This window comes from Syngnathus typhle, linkage group LG14, assembly GCF_033458585.1.
Source record: "Syngnathus typhle isolate RoL2023-S1 ecotype Sweden linkage group LG14, RoL_Styp_1.0, whole genome shotgun sequence".
In the NCBI taxonomy this organism is placed as follows: Eukaryota; Metazoa; Chordata; class Actinopteri; order Syngnathiformes; family Syngnathidae; genus Syngnathus; species Syngnathus typhle.
Genome location: NC_083751.1, coordinates 6257654 through 6280450, shown reverse-complemented (window position 1 = coordinate 6280450; position 22797 = coordinate 6257654). Strand labels below are relative to the sequence as shown.

The following is a 22797-nucleotide window of genomic DNA, read 5'->3' as shown; positions in this document are numbered from 1 at the left end:
ACTATGTTGCCATGACCTTTTGCTGATTGCGGCTAACTTCGAAGTTCACATGTGGAAAGTGGGCACAAGCACACAAAGTGGGAGGCTGGGGTTTTAGTCTTAAATGCACCGCTGGCTGCTGAAAAGCTAAATCTTGAGATTTTTTTTTTTTAAACTGTGATCTACATGTGTGGTTTTTTTTTTTGCGTGTTTATTTCTGCATGACTTGTTCTTTCACAAATCAAAAGCCCCACTTTCATGACAATTAATTTATTGAACATTGGTGGAACTTGAATAATTATCTTTGCAAAAAAGGAAAAAAAGTGATTAAAAAAATAAATGAAATAACGTGTTGTTTTTCTACTGACTAAACCAAAAGAAATCGAGATGAAAAGGTACATAGTGATATGAACTTTTTCTTTTTAATATTAAGCATTTTAGAGTATACTACCAAATCAGGCTTTAAAGCCAGAATTGGATATTTAAATGAAGGTAGTATTTCAGCACTTTAATTACAATTTATTAGTCATTGGTGCACCCAAATAATGATCTTTGCAAAATAAATGACAAAATACCTTTTTTTTTTTCTTACTTGACACCTTTTTATTTTAGGGAATAAACCAAAAACAAATTAGAATGCTCTATAAAAGAGGAAGTGGTTGCATTGCGGGCAATTAAGTTTTCCATGGTCTGTGTATCAGTCATCCAAAAATGAATGATTAAAATACAATATTTCATCCCAACATCATAAAAGGCTCTTAAAAATACCCTAATTCACCCTTCCCTTTTCTGCTATCGATCTAACTAAAAAACATTAAAAATGCTCATAAATTACAGTGCAATTATTTTCTTTTTTTAGTAAAACAACAAAGACCTTGCATGGCTTTCAGCCTGACATGCAACCTTCCCATTTCTGATTAGTCATTATTACAAGTGGACATTTTGGCACAATCAAAGCTTTGATTTCAATCAGTTGGAGTCAAACAAAAGAGAAAAATCACCGCTGCTCGGGTACCGAATACATTATTCGCCTTTTCCTTCCAGTCAACCATTTTCTGTGCCGCATATCTCGACTTAGTGGACGAACATGAAGTGTTTTGGACTCTCACAACCACTTTCACTTGATTGAATGTATCGACTGTATAGGAACAAAAATAATAATTATAAAAAAAAATCCTGTAATCAATCATTTCAAGTAGTTATGTCACTTCCTGGGCTAATTCCTTCAAGGAGTTGTTAACTGTTTTACTAGTTGAATTAATTACATGCACAAAACAAAACCAAAAAATATGTATAAGCTAATACTGCCACAAGATGCCTCACATATTTCTAACACAGCAGCCTGAGAAGCTGACATGTCAGTTACAGAATATGACACAGTAGTGTCAACTTGAGAAATGGATGAGGTGACATGGTGGTTGTGTATCTAGACAGTGAATTCGAGAGAACAAAAAAAAAAAAGTCAGCTTTTTCTGGTCCTCTTGTATCTGATTACATCAGACTGTCCAACAAAAGACAGGAAAGAATAATACAATACAATAAAATAATAGAATAAGAACAGTGTGCTCAGAGGGGAAAAAAAGAGAGAAATTAAACAGCAGCAGTTCAAATATCCCCCCCCCCCAAAAAAATACTAAAACACTGACATACACTATTCACCCATAATTTGGGAGATATTTGGCTTTCGGGTAAAATTTTGGGTTGAACTTAAAATGCATGAGAACCTCTACAGGTTCTACAGGTCATTTGCTTTTCTCTAGCTGGACATTGGGATAGTAAAATTCACATTTAAGATTTTACCTAGAAGCCGAATACCGCCCAAACGTTTTGAGTAGCGTACGTGGGAATGATGGAGACAAGGTAAGATGACAACAAAGTGTGTGCCCCGTTCCAGCACTACAAACATGCTGAGTTTTCAAAACAAGAGCCCAAAGTTGATCGACAAGGTCGGAGGTACTGACGCACCTTTTTTTTTTTTCTTCCCTTCCTACTCTGTATTGTGTGCAAATCGCATGCAGGAGCTTTCATTCCTTTCCAAAGAAAAATTCGGATTACATAGCGAGAAGATCCCGCGTTAGTTATAAAAACAAAACCATTACATGTTCCCAAAATCATTCCAATGTCATGCGTTCCTGAATACGTGTGCATACTTTTTGTTTTCTTAAATAATTTCAGTTCTTCTGTGGGTCCTTTCACACACACACGAAAAAAATTAAACGATTAAAAAAAAAACAAGTCAATCACTTCCAGCTAGTTGCCGTCATTAAAGCAGCAGTCAGCTTGTTGGCCTTCATATCAGTGCAACACACACACATGCACACACACATTGATGGAGAGAGGGGAATGGGGGGGGGTTTAACAAGTTAAATTGAGGTGAAGTGTTGTAAAAAGAACAAGCTGCATCCATTCGCTCGCCGTTCATTCACCACTCTCACACACTACTAATGTCGCTAATGGAGGCCACGGCGGACCTGTGTGATGAGCGTGAAATCAATAAGCGAGGAATTAGATGAGGGGAAGGGGATACATGTGACACCTCCTACAGTGTGTTTCTCACTGCTTCAACGAGATAACATTCACAGTGCTTGAATAAAAACAACATGGAAATACTTTAAAATGTTTTGTGTGTGCATGTGTATTGGGAGGCGGTGGTGTTCCTCCTTCCTGGTGGGGGCGCCGCAGCTCTGTTCATAAATGCTTCTCCTTGGCGATGCCGTTCTGAACGTGCTTCCTGTCGGCATAGAGTAGAGGAAGAGAGTTGGTAAAAAGATGATATCGGAGAGTCAGGGCCTTCCAGATAAAAGGAGAAGTCGATTTAATAATCTTGATGACAAAATTATCGACGCTTTGTGAAACGTAGCCGAGATGCTAACAGCAGTGACAAATTTGTGCGGAAATTTCAAGGCTATAAATATCAACTTAATGACAAACATTACGAACCGTGTCACTGTACAGATTGAACTTCTTTGAAAATAAAACACCACCATTGTACCGCAGTAACAGCTCACAATTTTACTTTTGAGTGCAAAAGTCAAAGGTAGAAGATAATGGAGTCAAAGTATGATATATATTGTGATAACAGAATAGACGCACACATTTTTTTTTTCCAGTTTAAAGCTCACCAAGTTATCATGTACAGATTGTATGACTGTTATTTTGAGGTCAAGGTCCACATTTGACTTTTGAGCAGATGAACCTGGACACACATGTGTAACGTATGTCGAATACCTTTTGTCGTTCTTCTTTTCTAATACTCATTTCCTGCTCATCCATAATTCATCCAAAATACGATACATACAATAGAAGTGCATGTGTTTCCTAAGAGGTGCAAAGTATCGACTCACCCCTCGTCAGAGTTGTGATGTCCAGCATCATCATCATCGCGGTGATCACCGCCGTGATTCATGGCCGCCGCCTGAGGCTTTCGGAGCAGGCCCGCTGCTGCATTGGCGCCTTCCTCCTCCTCGTACTCCCGGACGTCATTCACCTCCTTCACCTTCAGCACTTTCACTACGAAGATGACGATGAACTGGTGGTGGGAAAATAAAGAGACTCAAATTATTTCCAGGGCCACCTGCCATTGGGGAACATTTTGTTATACTAGTTGTAATGTAGTGTCTGTGTTGTGCCTGGTCGAGTGGCGTGTGATGTTTGCCAGTCCGGGTGTGAGTGCCTTGGTGTGAGCTGTGGTCGACAACAGCTTTTGAGTGAGTGTGTTCATGTGCTGCTGTAAAGTGTCTTGCCAAGTGTGAATCATTTTAATACAGACAAGGGTACGACGTGCCGTAAACTAAAAACTCTGACTTTATAAATCACAGATTTCCATTTAAGGACCGTAGGTATTTGTGTGTGCTCTTACCAAGAACCAGTAGATGTTCATGAGCAACAAAGCGAGGAGCAGAGTGTTGAAGAAGAAGTAGAATGGAATGTTGGGGACTGACACGCAGGTGGCATACAGTACTTTCAGGGGAAACCAGTACAGGCGGAACCAGAACCTGAGGGACAAAGAGGTCTGGAATTAAACAAACGATATGATTGATTCCCTACAAATTTAGACCAAATTATCCTGTGATGGTATTGCAGGGAAAAGTGTAAAATGCCAACTGTTAGCATATTAGCAATAACTCCAATATCCACGATGACATTGTAGGTTGAACCCAAACTTGTTAGATACCTACCATGTGATACTGAAGCTAACCGAGCCCATATTGGCGAGCACGTCGTTCAGCAGGAAATAGCCGCCTCCTCTGGATTTCAGGTAGATGTTGAGCTTGGTGAACTCCAGCTGGATGTCGTTGATGTCATGCAAGAACAACACCAGGATGCCCACATTGTGGTACCTAGCAACATTCACAACATTTTGTAGCCCACAGTTGTGACTTGCACATGGCAACAAAACACTACCTGAAGGCATAGGAGAAGCAGATAAGCGCCAAGGTGATGATGTGATGCACCACCATGACAGCAGAGTCCTTCCTCCAGGCGTCCATGTAGACGGTGGCATAGATGGAGTGACCGTAGAAGCTGCCCTGGATCAGGTAGGCAATGGCAATGTCGATAGGCACCGGCATTCCACTCTTCCAGTCTGGAAAAATGGAAGAGGAGGCATCAAAGTCTGAAGCTAGCTCCAGCTTACCCGCAACCGGAAATGGATGTATGGATACACACTTGTGTGTTTTGGTCGATACTGCCAACAGATATTACCGTCACGTAATCTCTGCGCCCCGAGAGAGTGATTTCAATCACATCGGCGTAATAAAAAGGGATTTAGGTGGAATCCCGACAAGCAGCTCTGCCCACTGTGAACACTGCGGCGGAGGTTGTCACACTAGCTCAACATCTGCTAACTACAATGGACACGAGGAGAGGTAATACGATCAGCGCGCTTCGAGTGCATTGATGGCAAATCTCCCGCATACCAGCATTGGAAATGACGTACATGTGGTACGAATGTTTATTATGAAAAAAAAACAAACAATAGTTTAATTCAGTCAACTTTAGCATAACATTCAAATTACTATTACCGTATTTTCCGGACTATAAGGCGCACCTTCAATGAATGGCGCATTTTAAAATTGTGTCCTTATATAAGGCGCACCGGACTATAAGGCGCACTATGAATGCATCATGTCAGATTTTTAATCCAAATCAAATCATGCTCCATTTTATATATTTATTTGATTTCTTATTTCAACTTCAGATGCAACAAATTACTTTATAATCACAAAATAATGATCCATAGTCTTTTTGATTCATCGTCTTTAGCAGGCCACTTATGATCGATTTCATGACACAATGCTTCGGGCCAGTTTAAATTTAGGAATTTGGTCCATATAAGGCGCACCGGACTATAAGGCGCACGGTCGGCTTTTGAGAGAATTTGAGGTTTTTAGGTGCGCCTTACAGTCCAGAAAATACGGTAAATAAAATCACGATTAAAATTTGATTAACTGTGTTACCATGGGGGAAACCCGTTGAGGTGAAGTCTGGCCATTGTGCTTGAAATTTAACTGACCTTTGTCTCTCAATCCACCTATGGGCGCAGTACTCGTAAATTTCACACAAAGCAGTCCTAATTTAATAATGTACAGGCAGAATGGTCTTATTTGTATACGAAGGCAGCAAAGTGGCAACAGGCCAGGCTACTTGCTGCTGTTTCATCCACACAAAACGTCTGCAGCTCCTTATCTCAGCAACCTGTCGGGGGCAGACGGACGGCTGGCCGCCCACAGGCCCCCTGTTTATGCGGCCCACCAATACTGCTCCCGGGCAAAAGATGGAAATGATGTTGCCGCTGAGATATATTTTTTTTCATGCTAGTCAAATACTGGAAAACTGTCTTGACTTTGCTACCTCGAGCACTTACGTAAGAGACGGACGGGGCTCAGTAACATTGCGATTAAATATGCATTCTCTCTGTGCAACTCTAAACTGAGTTTCACTCTTCACTAGAAACACCTTTGGAGTCTAAAGAGATCCGATACTAGAGCGCCGAGAACAATCCGTTTAGTCGCTTCAATTTAGGTTCCGATTTTACTGCAGCAATGTCAATACAGTTCTCAAAAGACTTCTCGACTTACTGTAGAAGACAGACGGTGGGTTGTCGAAAAAGGGGTAGGAGGTGAAGAAGAGCAGGTAGGTGGTGTAGGACCACGACATGGTGTAGAAGACCAGCTTCCACGCGCTCTCCGGCATCTTGGCGGCATCTTTGGGCAGCAAGCTGCACCACTGTGCCAGAGGCTGCAGAGAACATCAGACACAGTTTTTAACATCAACACTGAAGTAATGATTGCACATTTGGCCATTTTTGAAGCCACGTGTCTCACTGAGAAGCAGACATAGAGGAAGTGGAGGCGAGGCCTGCTGACATCCTGATGTAGCGTGATAGAAAGGCACCACCTCCTCGCTGGCGGGGACAGTGACCTGCTTCCCACTTACCAACATTACAACCTCCCCTGTAGATTTTCTTTCCGGAGAACTCCACAACGATGCCCGCGTAGATGACGAAAGCTCACTCAGAGTGTGACAGCGTAAAAGTCAGGATGTTTATTGAGTGTTTTAACTCAAAGCCCGTTTTGTATAATATTCCAGCTGGCTCATGCCTCAGTCCATCTGCTTTAGTTGTTGGCAAAAAAGTCAACAGGATATGATTCATTTGATAAGGCTCTGATTACACCCGAACAAAGACCATGCATCCTCTGAAGGTCCCAATCAAAGGATTCCGCTATTCACGTCACATTCAATTACGAAAGATGAAATGGAACGTCTGGGTGTGTTGTCAGTTTGACGATTTCATTTCAAAATTCTACAAATAAACGAACAATATGAACTACGATACATTTGGCGGTTGCGTGACCCCGCAAGTGTGAAGTAAGACGAGAAAGGAAGCCGACAGGCCTGTTTGCGACATTCTTTGACTTGTGCGGTTGTGACAAACGTGACTCGAAAAATGTAAGAAAAAAAAATAGCATGCAGAGAGCACGTGACTCATTGGCATGCCTGCTTCGGAAGCAAGCGGACGGAAGACTTGAGCACATCTGTCAGCCCCCCCCCCCCTCCTTCACTCTCAGCCCAACTCCAGGGTTCCTTCTTCCCTCTTAGTCTGCCCCCCTCTGCCTGTGACATTTATTTATAGAAGCCAGCTGTCAGCATGCCCCCTCAGTCGTGCTCTACATCGCTCCAAACCCCCCCGACACAAAACCCAGCATGCTCTCTGAAGCCGGTGCTGAAACACAAATAAATTGCCATTTTTTATTTCCTCCCCTCAATATTGCTATTTAATACGAGGTCAAAGGTTTCCTCCCATTTTTTTTAAACACAATAAATGTATATGTATTACGATAGATACTATGAACTATATTATTATGTAAAACATTTTATCAACTTATTTAACACCTTGACCTGGAGTCTTTTACGCGCTCACCACGACAACGCTGCTAAACAAGTGCCATTTATGACAGTGGATGAAGGACACTGAGATAATCCCACTGGACCTGTGTCAGATAAGTGGCCATGATCGGACCTTTGACCTGTCAACACTCATTGGATTTCATTAAACAGTCCTTCTTGAACTCTATCAACCAGGTGAGGGGACTCAACTTGAGTCAGACTTAGGTCAGCAATTTTATGATTTTGGGACTTGCTTGGCTAAAACCTCTGAAAAGACTTGACTAGATTTGGACTCGGTACTCAAGTGTCACAGAGGGAGCTCTAAAGAGGATGATGAAGAAGATTATATATATAAAAAATAACATTAATCTTCATCTGACACTATTCAACCAATAGACAGGGAAGCTAGGCCTCCATAGCTTTGCTCACCAACATTCAGCAATATATCTGATGCATTATTAATTATATTGGATTTTTTTTGAAGAGGAGGAAACCGAAGAGAAAAAAATGTGAGTTTCGTGTGGAGACCTAATGACAAGTGGTTCCCTTGGCTCATGCTTCCACTTCTTCCTCATTCTTTGTCATTTCCTTTCGTTCTCTGCTGGCATGCGGCTGCTCTAATTACTGAACCTTCTATGTTCTTACAGAAAGTGGAAGTGATGAGAGATGATAGAGTATGGACGGACTTCATTGGTCTTTTGCATAAGCAGATAAAGTCAACCCATAAGTCAGTTTGACTTATTTATTTTATCATGAAACTGCATTTTGGCTAGAAGGACGTTTCCTGTTCTATTTGTTTCCGTTTTGTTTTCTTTGTAGAGTGCAATCAAAGGGTTTGACCTGAATTTGCCCTTGGCTGTCATCACATGTCCAAAATTCAAACAAAGATTAGCAAATGAAGTGATGAAAGAGAACTGCATGTATTGTGAGGTTGAAACTGCACACTTAGTTTGTGTTGCTTCACCTTGTGCATGTCACAAGGAGGAGCAATTCTAATTCATTAATAGTATTTTAAGTATTATTTTGCTTTCTCTTTTGGTATTCATTTCACATTGAATGCAGTGACAAATGGATGCTCTTTGCGGGGGGAAAGCATTTAACAGAATGGATGGAGAGATAATGACTGGAGTAAGAAATGTTGGCGCCGTTCCTGAGCTGGACCATAAGAATAATGATAGTTCAGCACCATTAACTCTTTCCTCACCTTCCTCTTCAAGGTAAAGGGAAAAGCCTAACAAGAAATAAAACAATAACAAAGGTGCATGAATAAAATGTGATGATGGAAAAAAAATCAGTAATTGTGATCTTTTGCTTCTCAAACACACGCTACGCTCTCTGGGTCATTTAAGTTAAATCATCCACATCTTCTATGCTCACTGGAGCCACTAAGTTGCAGCGGTCCGTTGAGCATCTCAAGATGGGCCAGTTGCTTTTTTTTTTCTTTTTTTTTTATGAGACTAAACAATTGGACCCGCATGAATGACCTCACGATGATGATCATGTTGGTGAAAAATGTAGAGGTAAAAACAGACGAGGAAACATGAGGTAATCAAACATGTGGGTTCGTTTAAATGCACAGCTCAGTCGGTCGAAACGGAGAACGCTTGTTTCAATGGATGGGAATAAAGTGGGATCCTTTGGAAAAATAGACTCAACAGCACGGACACGTTTCCATTCCATCAAACAGCCAAGAGCCTCTTCATGCACAAAGTAATGAGGACGACTAAATGAAGCTGGCCTAACCCGGGATCAAACGTGTTGCCTTTCTGCCAAGTCCCATCCTGCCAAGAAAACTCACATTTCTCAGAGGGGGCCGCTACAACACTACCAAAATGGTGATTATCAAACACAAGGTTGATTTAAATACACTTTGTGTTGATTTAGTTAAGGAACTTCTGTCACGACACAACCTCGCCCATTAAATATATATTTTTAAATCGCTAAACCCTAATTAAGACACATGAGAATGTTTTTAAATTGTGAAAACAATGTAAAAAAGGAAAATCATTCAACAGTGTCCATCTTGTGGAATAGAATCAACACGCCTTATGGGATATCAGACACGGCTGACTCAGCTGCATTTTGGCTACACAACTGTCAGAGGTCAGCGCCAAAATAGAGTGGAAGAGGAACCTAACTGCTTTTTCTCATCATGTAGTGTCAAGTTTTTGGAAGCCAGGCTTGTGTAGGACTTACTTCCTGAATTAATTTACTCTCTCAAGTTTCTCAATCCTATGTAATGCCGCAACTTTATATATCAAGTCAAGTCAAGTCAAGTCTATTTACATAGCCCTAAATCACAAGCAGTCTCAAAGGGCTTCACATATACAAAACAAATGGACAATTATTCTCAAAGCATCCCCTGATCTGAAGGGCCCGATAATAGTATATACCGTAGTTTTCGGACTATAAGTCGCACCGGAGTATAAGTCGCACCAGCCATAAAATGCCCAAAAAAGTGAAAAAAAAAACCAAACATATATATGTATATAAGTCGCTCCTGAGTATAACCCTAACCCCACCCAAACGATGAAAAAAAACGCGACTTATAGTCCGAAAATTACGGTAATAGTTTCAACTCTTGCATTGTAAAATGGAAGAACTAATTCAATATTGACAATTGAGTCATGTGTGTCTGGGTGCTAATGTAGTACAATCATGTGCGCTTCATTAATTTTAGAACTTAAATATATAATCCCTTAATTGGTATGACAAATGTAGAAAGGAACAAACTGTGCACAATCATTGAATTGAACCCTTCATTTAAAGTAACATTTACGTCATTCCCGACTCGTTTTTAAACGACTCGCTAGCCTATTAGCGAGACATACGGCCCGTCATTCATAATGCAGTGGTCGTGCCTCAGATAGCTTGGGGAGAAAAGAGGCATTAGTGTGTGTCTTCAACCGACAATGGAGTCATTCAAGAACAACAAAGCTCTCTGAAGAACACACTTTAAAGTGGGTCAAATGTACTGTACATTGTGGCGCGTTTTTTTAATGGAGTTAATGAATGTCACAACGGCTAGTGGTTAGCGCGTCCACCTGTCACAGTTCTGAATTTCATAGAGTTTGCCCATTCTATTATTATGGCACTAGTTTTGCTATCAAAATGAAAATGTTTTGTTCAGTATTGGCCATGAAACACTTGTCAAGCTGTTCCAATTAGAGAAAGGCCACTCATGTGAGAATCTAAATGGATGGCTGTTAGCGTCCAAGCAGATTGGGTCCCTGGCCAGCGCTAATGCTATTAACGCTGCTTAGGAGGGAGGTCACATGACACTACAGCTGTGTGCAAATGTGTGTGTGTGTGTGTCACGTGTGTGTTTCCAACAACCTCGCTTCTCTATTAGCTGGACAAGATTTACACAGGTTGATGATTATATACAGTAGCTGTCACATTGCAACTAGTCCGACGCCTCTCTTACGTAGCAATTATAAAAAGAAATTGCCCTGTCATGCTGCCTTATTTTCACATCAGTGTGTGAATTAAAAGAAAGGCCCTCCAGAGATAAGTGTGAAAAATCCGAAGCTGCTGTTGCGTGTGCACGATATAATTTCAATGTGATTAAAAAAATAAGCACCGTAATGAACAGTAAACTAATACTTGACCTTCACTGCCTGTTGTTCTTGATTTTTCCGACATTAAATGTAGTGTTCAATCAATGTAACTATTTTCTAGTATCGTGCGGGATAACACATATTGAATAATGCATGACATACAGATGGCTATGGACTCAATTAGTGGATTAAAAATTCTGTTGATTGTGTGGATTGTTGATGTATCGCATCCTGAAGAGATGGAGATAAATAGAGTGCACTGCTTGGCTGCAACTAGCAGAAAAAGTTGTTGATTCAGGATAAGTAATTTGCTCGCAGGTTTATATTTAATCTAATTTTCTTGAAATAATTATATGTAGCGAAATCCAATACACCTTTATTGGCTTTAGTATAAAATACATTTAACATTTATTTTGGGAAAAAAATAACTCAATAGGTTGCTAATTTTCCCAAATTAGAGAAAATCCTTGACCCTTGACCTTTTGGACAATTTCCTACTAACAATAAATGCTAAAAATGGAGCTATAACGTGAATAGAAAACTATAGTTACCTCAAGTGAGGGGACAAATGACTCAATCTAAAAATCCATCAAAATATTCATGTAAATCTGTAAAATAAATCATAATACACGGAGGCAGAATGAAGTTGAAATTCCACTGACTGCTGCAGTAGTGGAGTGGCCCGATTGCAAACTTGTAGTGGGTAGGGTTAAATAAGGGCAACAGAAAGGGAAAATCAGTTAGCGGCTAGCCACAGGAACTCTGGGATGGTCAAGGCCGCATGGCGTATTCCAGCTGCCCAAAAGAGTGCGGGACCATTACAGTCAGCAAACAATGGTGATTCATGAGACTGCATTGTGGAGGGGGGAAAATATGGCTGCTTCGTGATTCACCACGTTGGCAAGCCTGCAGTCACTTCTCCTTGGTTCTTTCTTTTATTCAAACACCTGCTTGTTGAATTGGATTCGCAAAGATACCAAGGCAGATTTTAAAACGCCTGTTGTACAATAAACATCGGTGTTTCTAGCCATCTGCTAAAAGATTTATTTTTTTTCCCCTCCTCATCAACGAAGCAACACTCTGGCACTTGAGCCAGCCAGCTCGTCGCTTGCTCACTGTTTACTGTTAAGTGCTGAGTAGGTGGTGCTCACTCGGTAAGTGGGCCGTAAGAGCTGTTTGTTGTTTGTTGATGTGCATCGCAAACGAGAGTGACAACGCAGCTACGGGAATTTTATAACAGCTTTCGGGAAGAAGCTACAGTTTGGGGTTGGCAGTTGCGTTTTCTTAGCTAAAGTGGAACAATTCATCTTATGACTAACCTAGCCTAGCCTAAACTAACTTTATGACTAATCTATGAAACCAAAACGTCTGTATAATAAATTTGTTATTGTGTTTATTTAAAAAAAAAAAGAATCATATTAAATCACAATATTGAGGAGGGAAGTAGAACACAATTGGAATATTTTTCTATTTTGTTCAGCCCTAGTCCAAAATCAGATGGGATAGACCAGGGGTGGGCAAACTTTTTGACTCGCGGGCCGAACTGGGTTCTAAATTTGGACCGGAGGGCCGGACCAGGAGCAGATGGACGTAGGCGTTGTGTGAAGTCATATAAGCGACCTGTAAAGGTCATTGCATAAAAGATCTTGGCCTTTAGTAGGTAGTAAAGCATGGATATTCCAAACAATTTTTTTGAAAACAAATGCATTTATTAACAGCATTAAAAAAATAATAATTCACTAAAAAACTGCTATCAGTGATTCTCATAAAATACGACACTGTTATTATGAATAACAATCTCCATCACTTCAGTGCCTGCAGGTCAGATTAATGAAAGATGTTTATCTTATGAGATCACATCAAACGGCAAACATTCTGACCAAATATATCATCTTGAAGAATCGGTGAAAGCATACATCCAAATAAAGTAACCAAAACAGCAACACGGTGAGGGGTATCTGAAAATCAGAGCAGAGTTTTAACTCGCAAACACCTGGTAACAGAGGTGAGGAAACGGGAAACACCTCCTTACAGTAAGCCTTAAGAACTTTACAGGTTAAGATTAGTCGCAAATAGGTGGTGCATCAATGTCCTTGAGCATCCTGTATTGTTTGAAAATGAGAATGGTCGCTAGTTTCAATCCCTGCTATGTGTACGTACAAATCATATTCAAAATGCATTTTTTTACAATAAACTTGAGAGCCTCCCGTTCATTTTCAGTGGGAACAGTGTTGTTGGTCTCCCTTTTTTGCTAGTGCGTCATAGTCTGGAGTAAAATTTGTTGTGGCAATTCTTAGGCGAGATCCGAGGTGTTGGTCCGTTTACCTTGATCTGTGACGGGTTGATGTTGATGTGGCTGAACGTCACGTCGCGTACGTCGAGCCAAATTGGCCACTCTTTTTTAACATTCGGCACTCACTTCTTTTTTTCGGGCCACTCATTTTAATGGAAGGATTCCAGGGGAAGGTTTGTGGGTGGCTTTAGCGCAAAACTGCATCTGAAAGCTCAGCGCGCGAATTATAAGAATGCTGTCGTCAAAGCCCACGCTCTAAATTCGGGACTGATACGAATAGAGCGAGAGTGCGCCAAGTCCGTACTACTACGTACACGCACTTGTGAGTGTGCACCGAGCTTTCTGACACGGCTTCCGGTAGTAAATGCGCAGGCGAGCGCTTCGCCATCTACTGGGAAAACGCAGTCATTGCAGGCAAAACGACCAAAAAAAAAAAGTTTAATAATACAATTTGTTCAGGGTTGGCGGGCCGGATTAAACGGTCCCGTGGGCCGGATGTGGCCCGCGGGCCGTAGTTTGCCCACCCCTGGGATAGACTCCAACTCACTTTCAACACTAATGAGGACAAGCGCTACAGAAAATTAAAGGATGGAAGATACGCTGAAGCATCCAAAAAATAAAAATAAACGCTGTTGCAACAAAAGATGCATTCACATGGAAACATTTTCATTATTGGACTTCCAAATCTAATTCAGCTATTTTATTTCTATCATTTGAATGACATCGCCATTGCCCTCTGTGGTTCCAATCAATTGATAGGAAGTCTATACACATCTATAGAAGATCCCATATGGATACAATTCAAAGAGAGGAGATGAAGTCGACACCCGACGGCGGATATACTGTCGGACAAGGATCGCATGTCACGTGCTGTTTAGGTTGATGGAATTAAATGACAGTATCACTGGCAATACATGCAACTAACAATAGCTGAACTTCATTCAAGGGTCGGAATTCCAAGACGTCCACCTGAGTGAGCACTTTTGGCCTAACGGACAAGCACTTTCCCTGACCGCAATTCAAGAGTCAGGTTTCTCCTTGCGGCTCTAATGCAATATCAATGAGTCGGACGACAAAGGTGGATCGTGTATCTTGCGGTCGAGGAAACTTGCTCAACCTGAGGCCGCTTTCACTTTGAGGTCCAGGGATGCATGTTCGTTGCTGTTGGGCTCTGCTCGGGGAGATAAGCGCTGCGGCGCTGGCAAAGCGCACTGCAGAGTTTGCAGTTCAGTGTACAACAACACGTGTGCGAGTCTTGGCTGATATTTATGAGAGCGGTTATTAACTGCCGTACTGCTGCTGCTGATAGATTTCGACCCACGCGTGCTTTGGGTGTCACTCCATGCGTTAAGAATGTGCTAGCCTGCCCGTGATGAAAGTTGCATGATGATCAAGTGATTCTTGGACCACCAACACGGGATGGTCTGAGTATGCACGCTATTGTGTTAATGATTGGCCGTTGTCTGCTGACTCAGCGAGCGGGTCTTACTTCTGGCCTCTGTTCCTTCCGCTCTCTACTCTCTCTTCCCTCTTCTGGCCGTGCTTCCGTGTGAACAAATATCCTCTCTCAATGCTTTCATTCACAGGCGATTAGGAAATACAGTGGAAATCAGTGGTTGCAAAAGTCTACACACCCCTGTCCAACTCCCAAGATTCTATGGTATGAAAAAAATCATAAAAAGAATCACATAGTATATCAAAGTATCAGCATCCAATTTGAACCCAGTGACACCAGCTCAAAAGTGGCTTAGCGGCTTACTGTTTGCTTAGTTTAGGCTTTAGAACCACAAACCATCTGTAAAAGTCAAACCCTAGGGGTTGTCCGTATTTGGGTTTGAGGGAGTGTGCTTACAGTAATACTGAATCATTTATAGATTGACATCTATATTTGATTGGGTAGTGGAAGCCAATTTGCCTCTAGGGTGCAACTGGTACCCCACCGGGCTTGTGTCTTTGGGATGCAACTTACTCAGGGTAGCAGTCACAACCATGCCCACATTTTGACGTGTACACAGAAATTGGTAAATTAAGGGTCAATAGTTCAAATTAGTTTGTCTCGCTTCGGTTCCTTTTCACATGACAAAAGGAGAAACTGAAGAGAACCCACATGCATGACAGCAAACCACGAGATTACTTTATCTTATTGGTCAGCCGCAGGTGCAGTGTACAAAGATAAGTGAGTTAAACAACATTATTGATCCAATTGATCCCAAATGAAGTGCACTACTTGGATGCAACATCTCAGGATTTCATGCAAAATAATAATGATGTCATCTTACAATGCATAGATCCATATTCACAAAGACCTTTTAACAATTTATGAATTGACTGTTAATTTAAGTCTTCAAGGAGATTCGGTCTCACAGGCATTTCATAATAGAAAGACGAGAGTGCCACAATTGTTCTGTCACTCTTTGAGATCCCATTACTGAAGTCTTTATAACGGCACATTTAATATTTCCCAGTTAATTGATTACCAATTTTGCCCACTGACAGAAACACTTAATTCTGGCCAAAAGCGGGCTCAACTATTTCCCTAGAATCACAGCTCATGGAGATTCTGTACTTATATCATTTAATCATGACTGACATGTTAATAAAAGTGACTTAATAAGGTTTTAATCAAACAATAACCGTGTTCCTTCAGCCCAGCGTCAATTTAAGTGTGGTTGGATTCATCTGACAATCCACCGCAGACTTCCAGAACCTCACAGCAATATTTTAGCCTCAAGCGCACATACTAACACAGAGCCAATCCTGCATATTAGGCATGCCCGACATAATGAAAAGCACAATGATTCATTCCTACAAACATTGTTCTGCATCCTTTATGGATGCACATAAAATGTAAAACAGGCCTCAGTCACGGCTTTCTCTGGTCACATCTGGAGGGGTTTTTTTTTGGCAAGAGAAGCAGCCGTCGAGCCCTTTTACCCAAGTGCGCATATCCTTAAGCACCTGACCTCAACAGGGGCGCCAACTCAATGGCAAAAAAACCCCCACACCGCTTAAAAGCAGTCAGTGAGTGAAATTGCGAAATTGAGAATGTTCTTAAGTGTGATGCAACATTTCTGCTTCGTGGTAATGCATTTTCATGGTTTTACAGATAATCCATTTGAAAACTTATTTGTGCATGCCGTGTGGCGGGTGTGTTAGCCGAAAATAGACGTTGACTGATAATGCTAACTTTATTTATCTATGGAGCACTTAAAAAAACAACCACGGCTGTAAAATAGTGTTGCGCGTGCTATAAATAAGATCAATTTAAATGTGTGAAATCTAGGGCTGGGCCTTCGAATAGACCGGTGCTAGGTCAGCTAACCTAAACACTATAGGAAACATTGACCTACATTTCACTGACTTATCTGGAGACCCCCCAAATGGCAAGTTTCTTTTCAGCTATTAACATTACTATTATTTTCAACACTTTAGGTGTAAAAATATTTGTAAAAATAACACCCACATATGTGGACTGACCAATAGACCAACCAATTGAAAAATACTGTTAGCATTCGGATTCTTGTTTAAAAACATTCCATTTATTCTCTGATGACTTGAGTTCCGATTGCACAGAACATTTATAAAAATCAGAGAAAAAGATTATTTGCATAATAACTTCGAAGATTTATGATCAATAACATAAATGTGCTAACCGATGCAAAGTAATTGGTCAGCTATTGATTAACTTAATGTTAAGGGTGATAACATCTAAAAACTCATCACCATGACAGCACCGGACACAATCACACCAGAGGATCCATAATTTACAAGTGGGAGGATTAATTTGAACAGAAGCAGATCAACCAGACCTTTGCTTCTGACCATATGGCCAATACACTCAGTGGACACTTTATTAGGTACACCAACACAATCCGTTCATCCAGTTCCTATAGTGTTTTTTTTTTTCATTAGGGTGATTGTGGGTGAGCTAAAGCCTATCCTAGCTGATTGGCTGAATAGATGCTATGAACCATGCACACCAAAAGAGTCTTCAATGTGATTGCATTTGCAAGGCCTGCTTTTGGGGGTTGACGTGCACACTTCCTATTGTCATTTTGTAACTGTGAGCACATCCTTTTGTATTATTTCCAGCCAACACTTGCTCTCCTCTCTGCTCACACCTGTTGAGTCTTTCTTGCCTATGGGGAGCAATTAATAACTCAATTATGGATGCTGCGGAATGGGGGTGTGTGGGGGTTGGAGGTCGTGCATGTGTCTCACTTACCTTGAACAGACATTCTGTCAGCCCTCGCCTGATTTGCGTCCACAAAAAGGCGCAAAAGAAGAATAGGGCAATCTCGGTCCAGGTGATGTATGCGTGATCAAGGAGAGTCCGTGTTGTGAGCTCCAGCCCACACTGGCTACAGTCTCTCCACGATTTCAGCATGACGTGAGAGGCTCGGCTGACGAGCTCCAAGTATCCCGGCATGGGCTCGACATCCCCGGTGTGAGCGCCCGTCATAGCGCGGCGCTTCGGAGCGGGGGAAAAGAACAAAAATACAAAAATAACAAAAAGCACTGGGGAAAAGGGGGGTGGGTACTCCAAATGAGGGACGAAGAGATCCCTCTCGAGTCCGGGCCGTGCGGCTAATCCACTAACAAGCTTGCTAGCTGTCTTAAAATAAATAAATAAAAAAAGCTTGATCTGACACCCCGCTGTCTCGGTCCGGTCACCTTATTCTTTGTTGTCCATATTTTACAGCATGTGCGCGCTCATTCTTCGCCCGTGATAATTTCTTACAGGGTCTCCGCAAAAACACGAGCGACAATCATTGTAAAGATGTTAACGGGAGCCATGGAGCACAGCGTGCATGTTTCCTCTCACCATCACCATCGTCATCATCATTCCGCTGCGCACGCGGCCAATTCACCGGCAAAAGCGCGGCGTGTAGCTGGTTAGCTGTCAAGCTAACTTCAAATGACTCCACAGCAGAGAGACTGGCATTGGCAGTGGATCCCGAGCCGGCTAAGTCACTCCGATCGCTAAATAAATTTCAAGTGAGCTCCATAAATCGTAGCGGTGTGGCCGAGACAACACGCGACTATTGTGGCGTTCAAGCAGCTACGTCACGTCTCAACCCTTGCCCGTTATTCCGCCAAGACGGATCTTTTAAATTTAAAGACAAATAAATAGGAGAAGCCCAGCTTAACCGTCGATGGCTGACCTTAAAATGTGAAGCATCACGGTTGATGTACGACGCTTGAAGGGCGACAGCCACGTTTATGCAAAAAAAGGAGGTAATAAAAAAACTCAGGGTGGAGGCAGAGGCTCGTGACGTAGACCTTTTATCTCCATGCTGTATATACACAGCAACACGTTTAAAAAAATTAAATCCGGAAGCACGTCCTCGTATAAATGAAAGCTTTCATCCGCCCCTTTCCCACAAAAAAAAAAAAACACATTTATCAAACTTTTATTAACGTTACCATGGAATGTTACGACAAAATGACTTTAAATCACAAATGTTTTATGCAAATGCATAAAATGTACGCATACTGAGATCTAAAGGTATCCAAGTGTGCTGTGGATTGAACAATGCGTATTGATGTGGTTGTGGATTGCACTGATGTTGTTATTAAGAGCAGTTTTCCAACATTTTTGTAGCAGCTCAGTGGCTAAATCAGATAACCCAACCAAATAAAGTACAGCTCTTACCCCACATCCCTAAATCCCTACCTACATCACTCCAAAACTGCAATTCCAATATAAATAATGCTTAATATATTTCTTCAGTGACCAATTGTTATCTTTAGAAGACTTTCTAATATGTTGGATGACCAGTTAGTGTGTGGAGAAATAATACAGGGATTTCCACTCGTCTGAGGGGGTGTAGGTTTCATTTCAACACATTGTCTTCATATAAAACATCAAAATAAAGTTTTCAGATTAATCAAATGGGGAAAGTAGAAAGTTAACTTGAGGACCATCATTATGCTGTGGCGGTGGGCGCATACTGCATTGCTAGCCTGTCAAACTCATTCTCCTGCAGGGAGGGAAAAAGAAGGGAAAAAAGAAAGTTAAGCAACAGCTGTGCATAGCATGAATTGTTTGGTAATGTGTGGATAATCCAGTGTTTATGTGCATCTGCACCATTGTGCAACTATATGTGTGACAAAGGCCAAAGACTTGGAGTACCCTTTGGCAGGGCTCCCGGAACACCTGCCACACTAAAAAATAAAAAGTCTCCCCGATCTGCTCAGAACATGGTGGAGAGCTCTTTTATATTTCGGCATGAAAATTGTAAAAATTCGTTTAGATGTAAAATAAATTGGCGTGTGTGTACTACTAATCTGAGTGCTGATAAGACAAAACAGTAGGTCACCTTGGACAAATAGTCTTTGAGGAACAGATGGGCCCGGTGTGCATCTTTGAGTTGAGAGAGGTACCGATTGGTCACCTGGGGACAAATTTGATAAGTCGAAGAGGATATGGGGAAAAAAAATGAATAAATGGGTTATTAATATAACACTGGTGTCTCTCGTACTGGTTCTCAAACAATTGTGCTAGTGTACCTAATAAAGTGTCCGGTAAGTATTGCACAAAGCTTTAACCTTGTAAAAGATGTAATCAGTAATTATCTCGGTGTAGCAATGGTCATTACTATCTAGTCTTTATCTTGTGAACGTTTGTAAGAGTGCAAAGCACGGCCGCAGCTCTAAAAACAAAGATATGATTAGACAAAGCCTTGTATGGTAGGAAGAAAATATCCTCGGGGAAAATGCACGGCTAAATGTTTCTGAAGGAAAATGACACAATGATGTAACCAAAATGGAGGGAACCCATTCAGAGTATGAGTGAGCTTGTGTTCATCAATAGGAAATAACAAAACATGTGCCTGGGTTAGAGTTTAAGGTCTAAAGTCTAACCTCAGGGGCTTTTCCGAGGTGCTGAGTCAGCACAACCAGGTTGATCAACGTCTCAGGGTGGCTGCTGTCCTGTTAATGAGGATTAGCACAAAAAAAAGCCACATTGTGCGATTAGTATTCTACCAGGAAAGTGATTGCATTGCATTTTGGTCCAATTAGTGCAACATAACACTGCAAAATGTTAACCACTGAGGTAATAACGTCCATCAACATCTGCCAATCATGGCATCATAAACCCGGAATCTTATTTATTATTACCATACAGCACAATTATTGCATGAACCAACTAATAAAGGTCTTACCCGGGGTTTACAATCAAAGGTAACTTGACCTGAAATGTCAACCACAAATGTGCAATTGTGCATCCTTAACAATGTCCATTAGTCAACTTGCCACTGGAATTAATTAAAAACGCTTTAGCGCCCTCTGCTGATCGGATGGATACATAACCTTTTGAACACATAACTATGGGAGGGGACTCTTTTTTCAAGAAACTAAAGTCTAACAAACGCAGCATTTCCATCTCACTTTGTCAAGTGCTTCCTGGAGCACTCCTTCGGCCTCCTCCCACTTGTTCTGCGCCATGTAGCAGGCTGCCTGCCCATTGAGAAGCAGCACCGTCGAGGAGTACTTGTCGGACATCTCCTGGAAAATGTAGTAGGCGTCTTGTAGCTTCTCTCCACCCTGGGAAAAAACAAGAGGGGCATCAACAATGTGCAAGCAAAAGTGTGAAAGCGCACTGTGGGACTTATCTGCTTACCACAGCCAAATTAACCCAAGCGGTGGCGAGCTGGGTTAGCGTTGCATCCTCATCTTGTTCCAGCATCTTCTTCAGCTCCTTCCTGCCAGAAAATAAAGGCATGATTAGAGGAAGTAGTCATCTCACATTCAAGGATGCCTGCGATAACTACAAGTCATTGCTGGCCATTGTTCTCTTTAGCCAATTCAATCACTTCTTACCTTGCTAAGTCAACACGATCCAGACTCAGGAGGACCTGAATTGTCATGGCCATGCTGAAAAGCAAACAAGTGTTATTAATTCGGTTTAATATTCTGAAATTAAACAGAAATTAATGCAAAATTTATTTTTCATGTAAAATAGATTTTATTACTTGATTGCATCAAGTGCAAACTTAATGAATCTTGCAAAGAGAAAGTATATGCTGTTAATCCCTATTTACCACTCCAGGCTTTCTCCTTGATGAAGAGTCCTGAGAGCAGCATCAGTGTTGGTGGCATGGTGGTAGATAGAAGCAGCCATGAGGAGGAACGTGGTGTTGGCAGCATCCACGCTCTTTGCCATTTTCTTGTCCAGATCATCCACTATTGCATCCCTGCAGTGGAAACAGCAGAAGAAAACAGCAAGAAAATTCATTTTTTCAACACCCTGCTCTTCAATCACTAAATTATCACGGCAATTGTCAACATATTATAGCTCAGTTTTCTTTACATGTTACACTTTTGGCAAACAATAATTAACTTCAATTGAAAGTGGATAGACTCATAACGTATAATCCCTCTCGGTCAATAAACAGTTGTGAATAAACATTTTTGCTATTATAATTACCGTTTGCTTTCACTTGAGAGATACTCAGCAAACATCCTGACAGCTTGGAGCTCAGGAGCAGAGTTAGCCTTGATGTCATCCATGACGACTGCATACTTTCTCTATCAAACACAACATGAAGGGTGAGCATCACTATATCAATATCGATAAGCAGAATAAAAAGATTGATATTGATTGTCACACGACAAATACGATGCTCACCTGGGCAATGTATGCTCTGTACAAGAACGTGTCCCTTTCCGTCTCCTTTTCCGGTGTTGAATTCTACAGTAGAAAAAAATGAAGGCAGTTTAATCTTTTCAATTGAACACCCCGTTTTACAGTTTGCATTTTAGTTGATAATATTCGGTTCGATTAGGTTGGCCAAAGAGGATTCCTAAGGAGAAATTGATCGTGTGTTATGCTGTTTAACCATTCACAAAACATGACCTACCTTCAATTTCTGAGATTCGTTGATACATTGTTGATAACTGCCGATGTAAAAGGCATTTTTCACATCGAAAAGCTCGTCAACATCAGTCTGTTGCGCCGCCATGTTGAACACAACAGCGCTTCCTGACACGTCGCTTAATGACGTCATTTCCTTCCCGTGAATGTGCGTGTGGGATGGCGTTTGAACAATTAAATATCTTGTATCATGATATTATTATTGTAGTTTGCATATTCAATTTAAATTACAATAGCTAAATAAAAAAATACAAACCATATCAATTTTTAAAAAATGGTTCCGGTGTCGCCCGTTAAACTTTTTCTTTCAGTAATGTAGCCAACCAGTAGAGGGCAGGCTAAATCAATTTAACACCATCTCTTTAACACTATGTCAGTCACCTGAATGGGTGATAAGTTTTGAAAAAGACATGACTGGGACATACGATATATCCTTCCACTTGCTGTTACTTTAGAATTACGTTTCACTAAAAGCTGTCATGAGCCTCAGCTATAATAGCCCATAAGTGATTTAAAAGAAACGGGGGGGGGGGGGGGGGGGTGAACATTTACACATACACACGCAAAACGCCCAAGACAAAGACACCACCAGAAATATGGGTGCTGCACTAACATTAAACTTTGCCGTCAAGTACGGGGCCGTAAAACATCATCCTGCAGGCCGCAAATGGCCCCTAGGCCATGAGTTTGAAACC

The 22797-nt window shown here is 41.3% G+C and overlaps 2 protein-coding genes across 2 annotated transcripts; both read right to left on the bottom strand.

Moving 5' to 3' along the window:
• Positions 1 to 17: 17 nt before the first annotated feature.
• Positions 18 to 18506, bottom strand: cers1 (ceramide synthase 1). Its single transcript, XM_061297183.1, has 8 exons — positions 18387 to 18506; positions 17447 to 17692; positions 6060 to 6219; positions 4384 to 4564; positions 4158 to 4319; positions 3839 to 3974; positions 3324 to 3508; positions 18 to 2710 (listed from the first exon to the last, which is right to left on the bottom strand). Exons 2-8 carry the CDS (start codon positions 17681 to 17683, stop codon positions 2668 to 2670), a joined length of 1104 nt encoding a protein of 367 aa, XP_061153167.1. The 5' UTR covers positions 17684 to 17692; positions 18387 to 18506; the 3' UTR covers positions 18 to 2667.
• A 113-nt stretch (positions 18507 to 18619) lies between these two features.
• Positions 18620 to 22227, bottom strand: cope (COPI coat complex subunit epsilon). The gene is made up of 10 exons (XM_061297184.1): positions 22089 to 22227; positions 21857 to 21919; positions 21656 to 21756; positions 21270 to 21422; positions 21049 to 21102; positions 20849 to 20930; positions 20617 to 20772; positions 20089 to 20157; positions 19545 to 19619; positions 18620 to 19205 (listed from the first exon to the last, which is right to left on the bottom strand). Exons 1-10 carry the CDS (start codon positions 22188 to 22190, stop codon positions 19152 to 19154), a joined length of 909 nt encoding a protein of 302 aa, XP_061153168.1. The 5' UTR covers positions 22191 to 22227; the 3' UTR covers positions 18620 to 19151.
• Positions 22228 to 22797: the final 570 nt, after the last annotated feature.

Excerpts from the sequence above, each read along its gene's own strand:
- cers1 (XM_061297183.1), bottom strand. The coding sequence starts at position 17,683 with ATGACGGGCGCTCACACCGGGGATGTCGAGCCCATGCCGGGATACTTG. Across the intron at positions 4,565-6,059 it reads CCCACCGTCTGTCTTCTACA|ACTGGAAGAGTGGAATGCCG; the intron begins GTAAGTCGAGAA and ends CCATTTTTCCAG. Across the intron at positions 4,320-4,383 it reads TGCTTCTCCTATGCCTTCAG|GTACCACAATGTGGGCATCC; the intron begins GTAGTGTTTTGT and ends GAATGTTGCTAG.
- cope (XM_061297184.1), bottom strand. The coding sequence starts at position 22,190 with ATGGCGGCGCAACAGACTGATGTTGACGAGCTTTTCGATGTGAAAAAT. Across the intron at positions 20,773-20,848 it reads CTTGGGTTAATTTGGCTGTG|GGTGGAGAGAAGCTACAAGA; the intron begins GTAAGCAGATAA and ends GTTTTTTCCCAG. Across the intron at positions 19,620-20,088 it reads ACCTCGGAAAAGCCCCTGAG|GTGACCAATCGGTACCTCTC; the intron begins GTTAGACTTTAG and ends ATTTGTCCCCAG.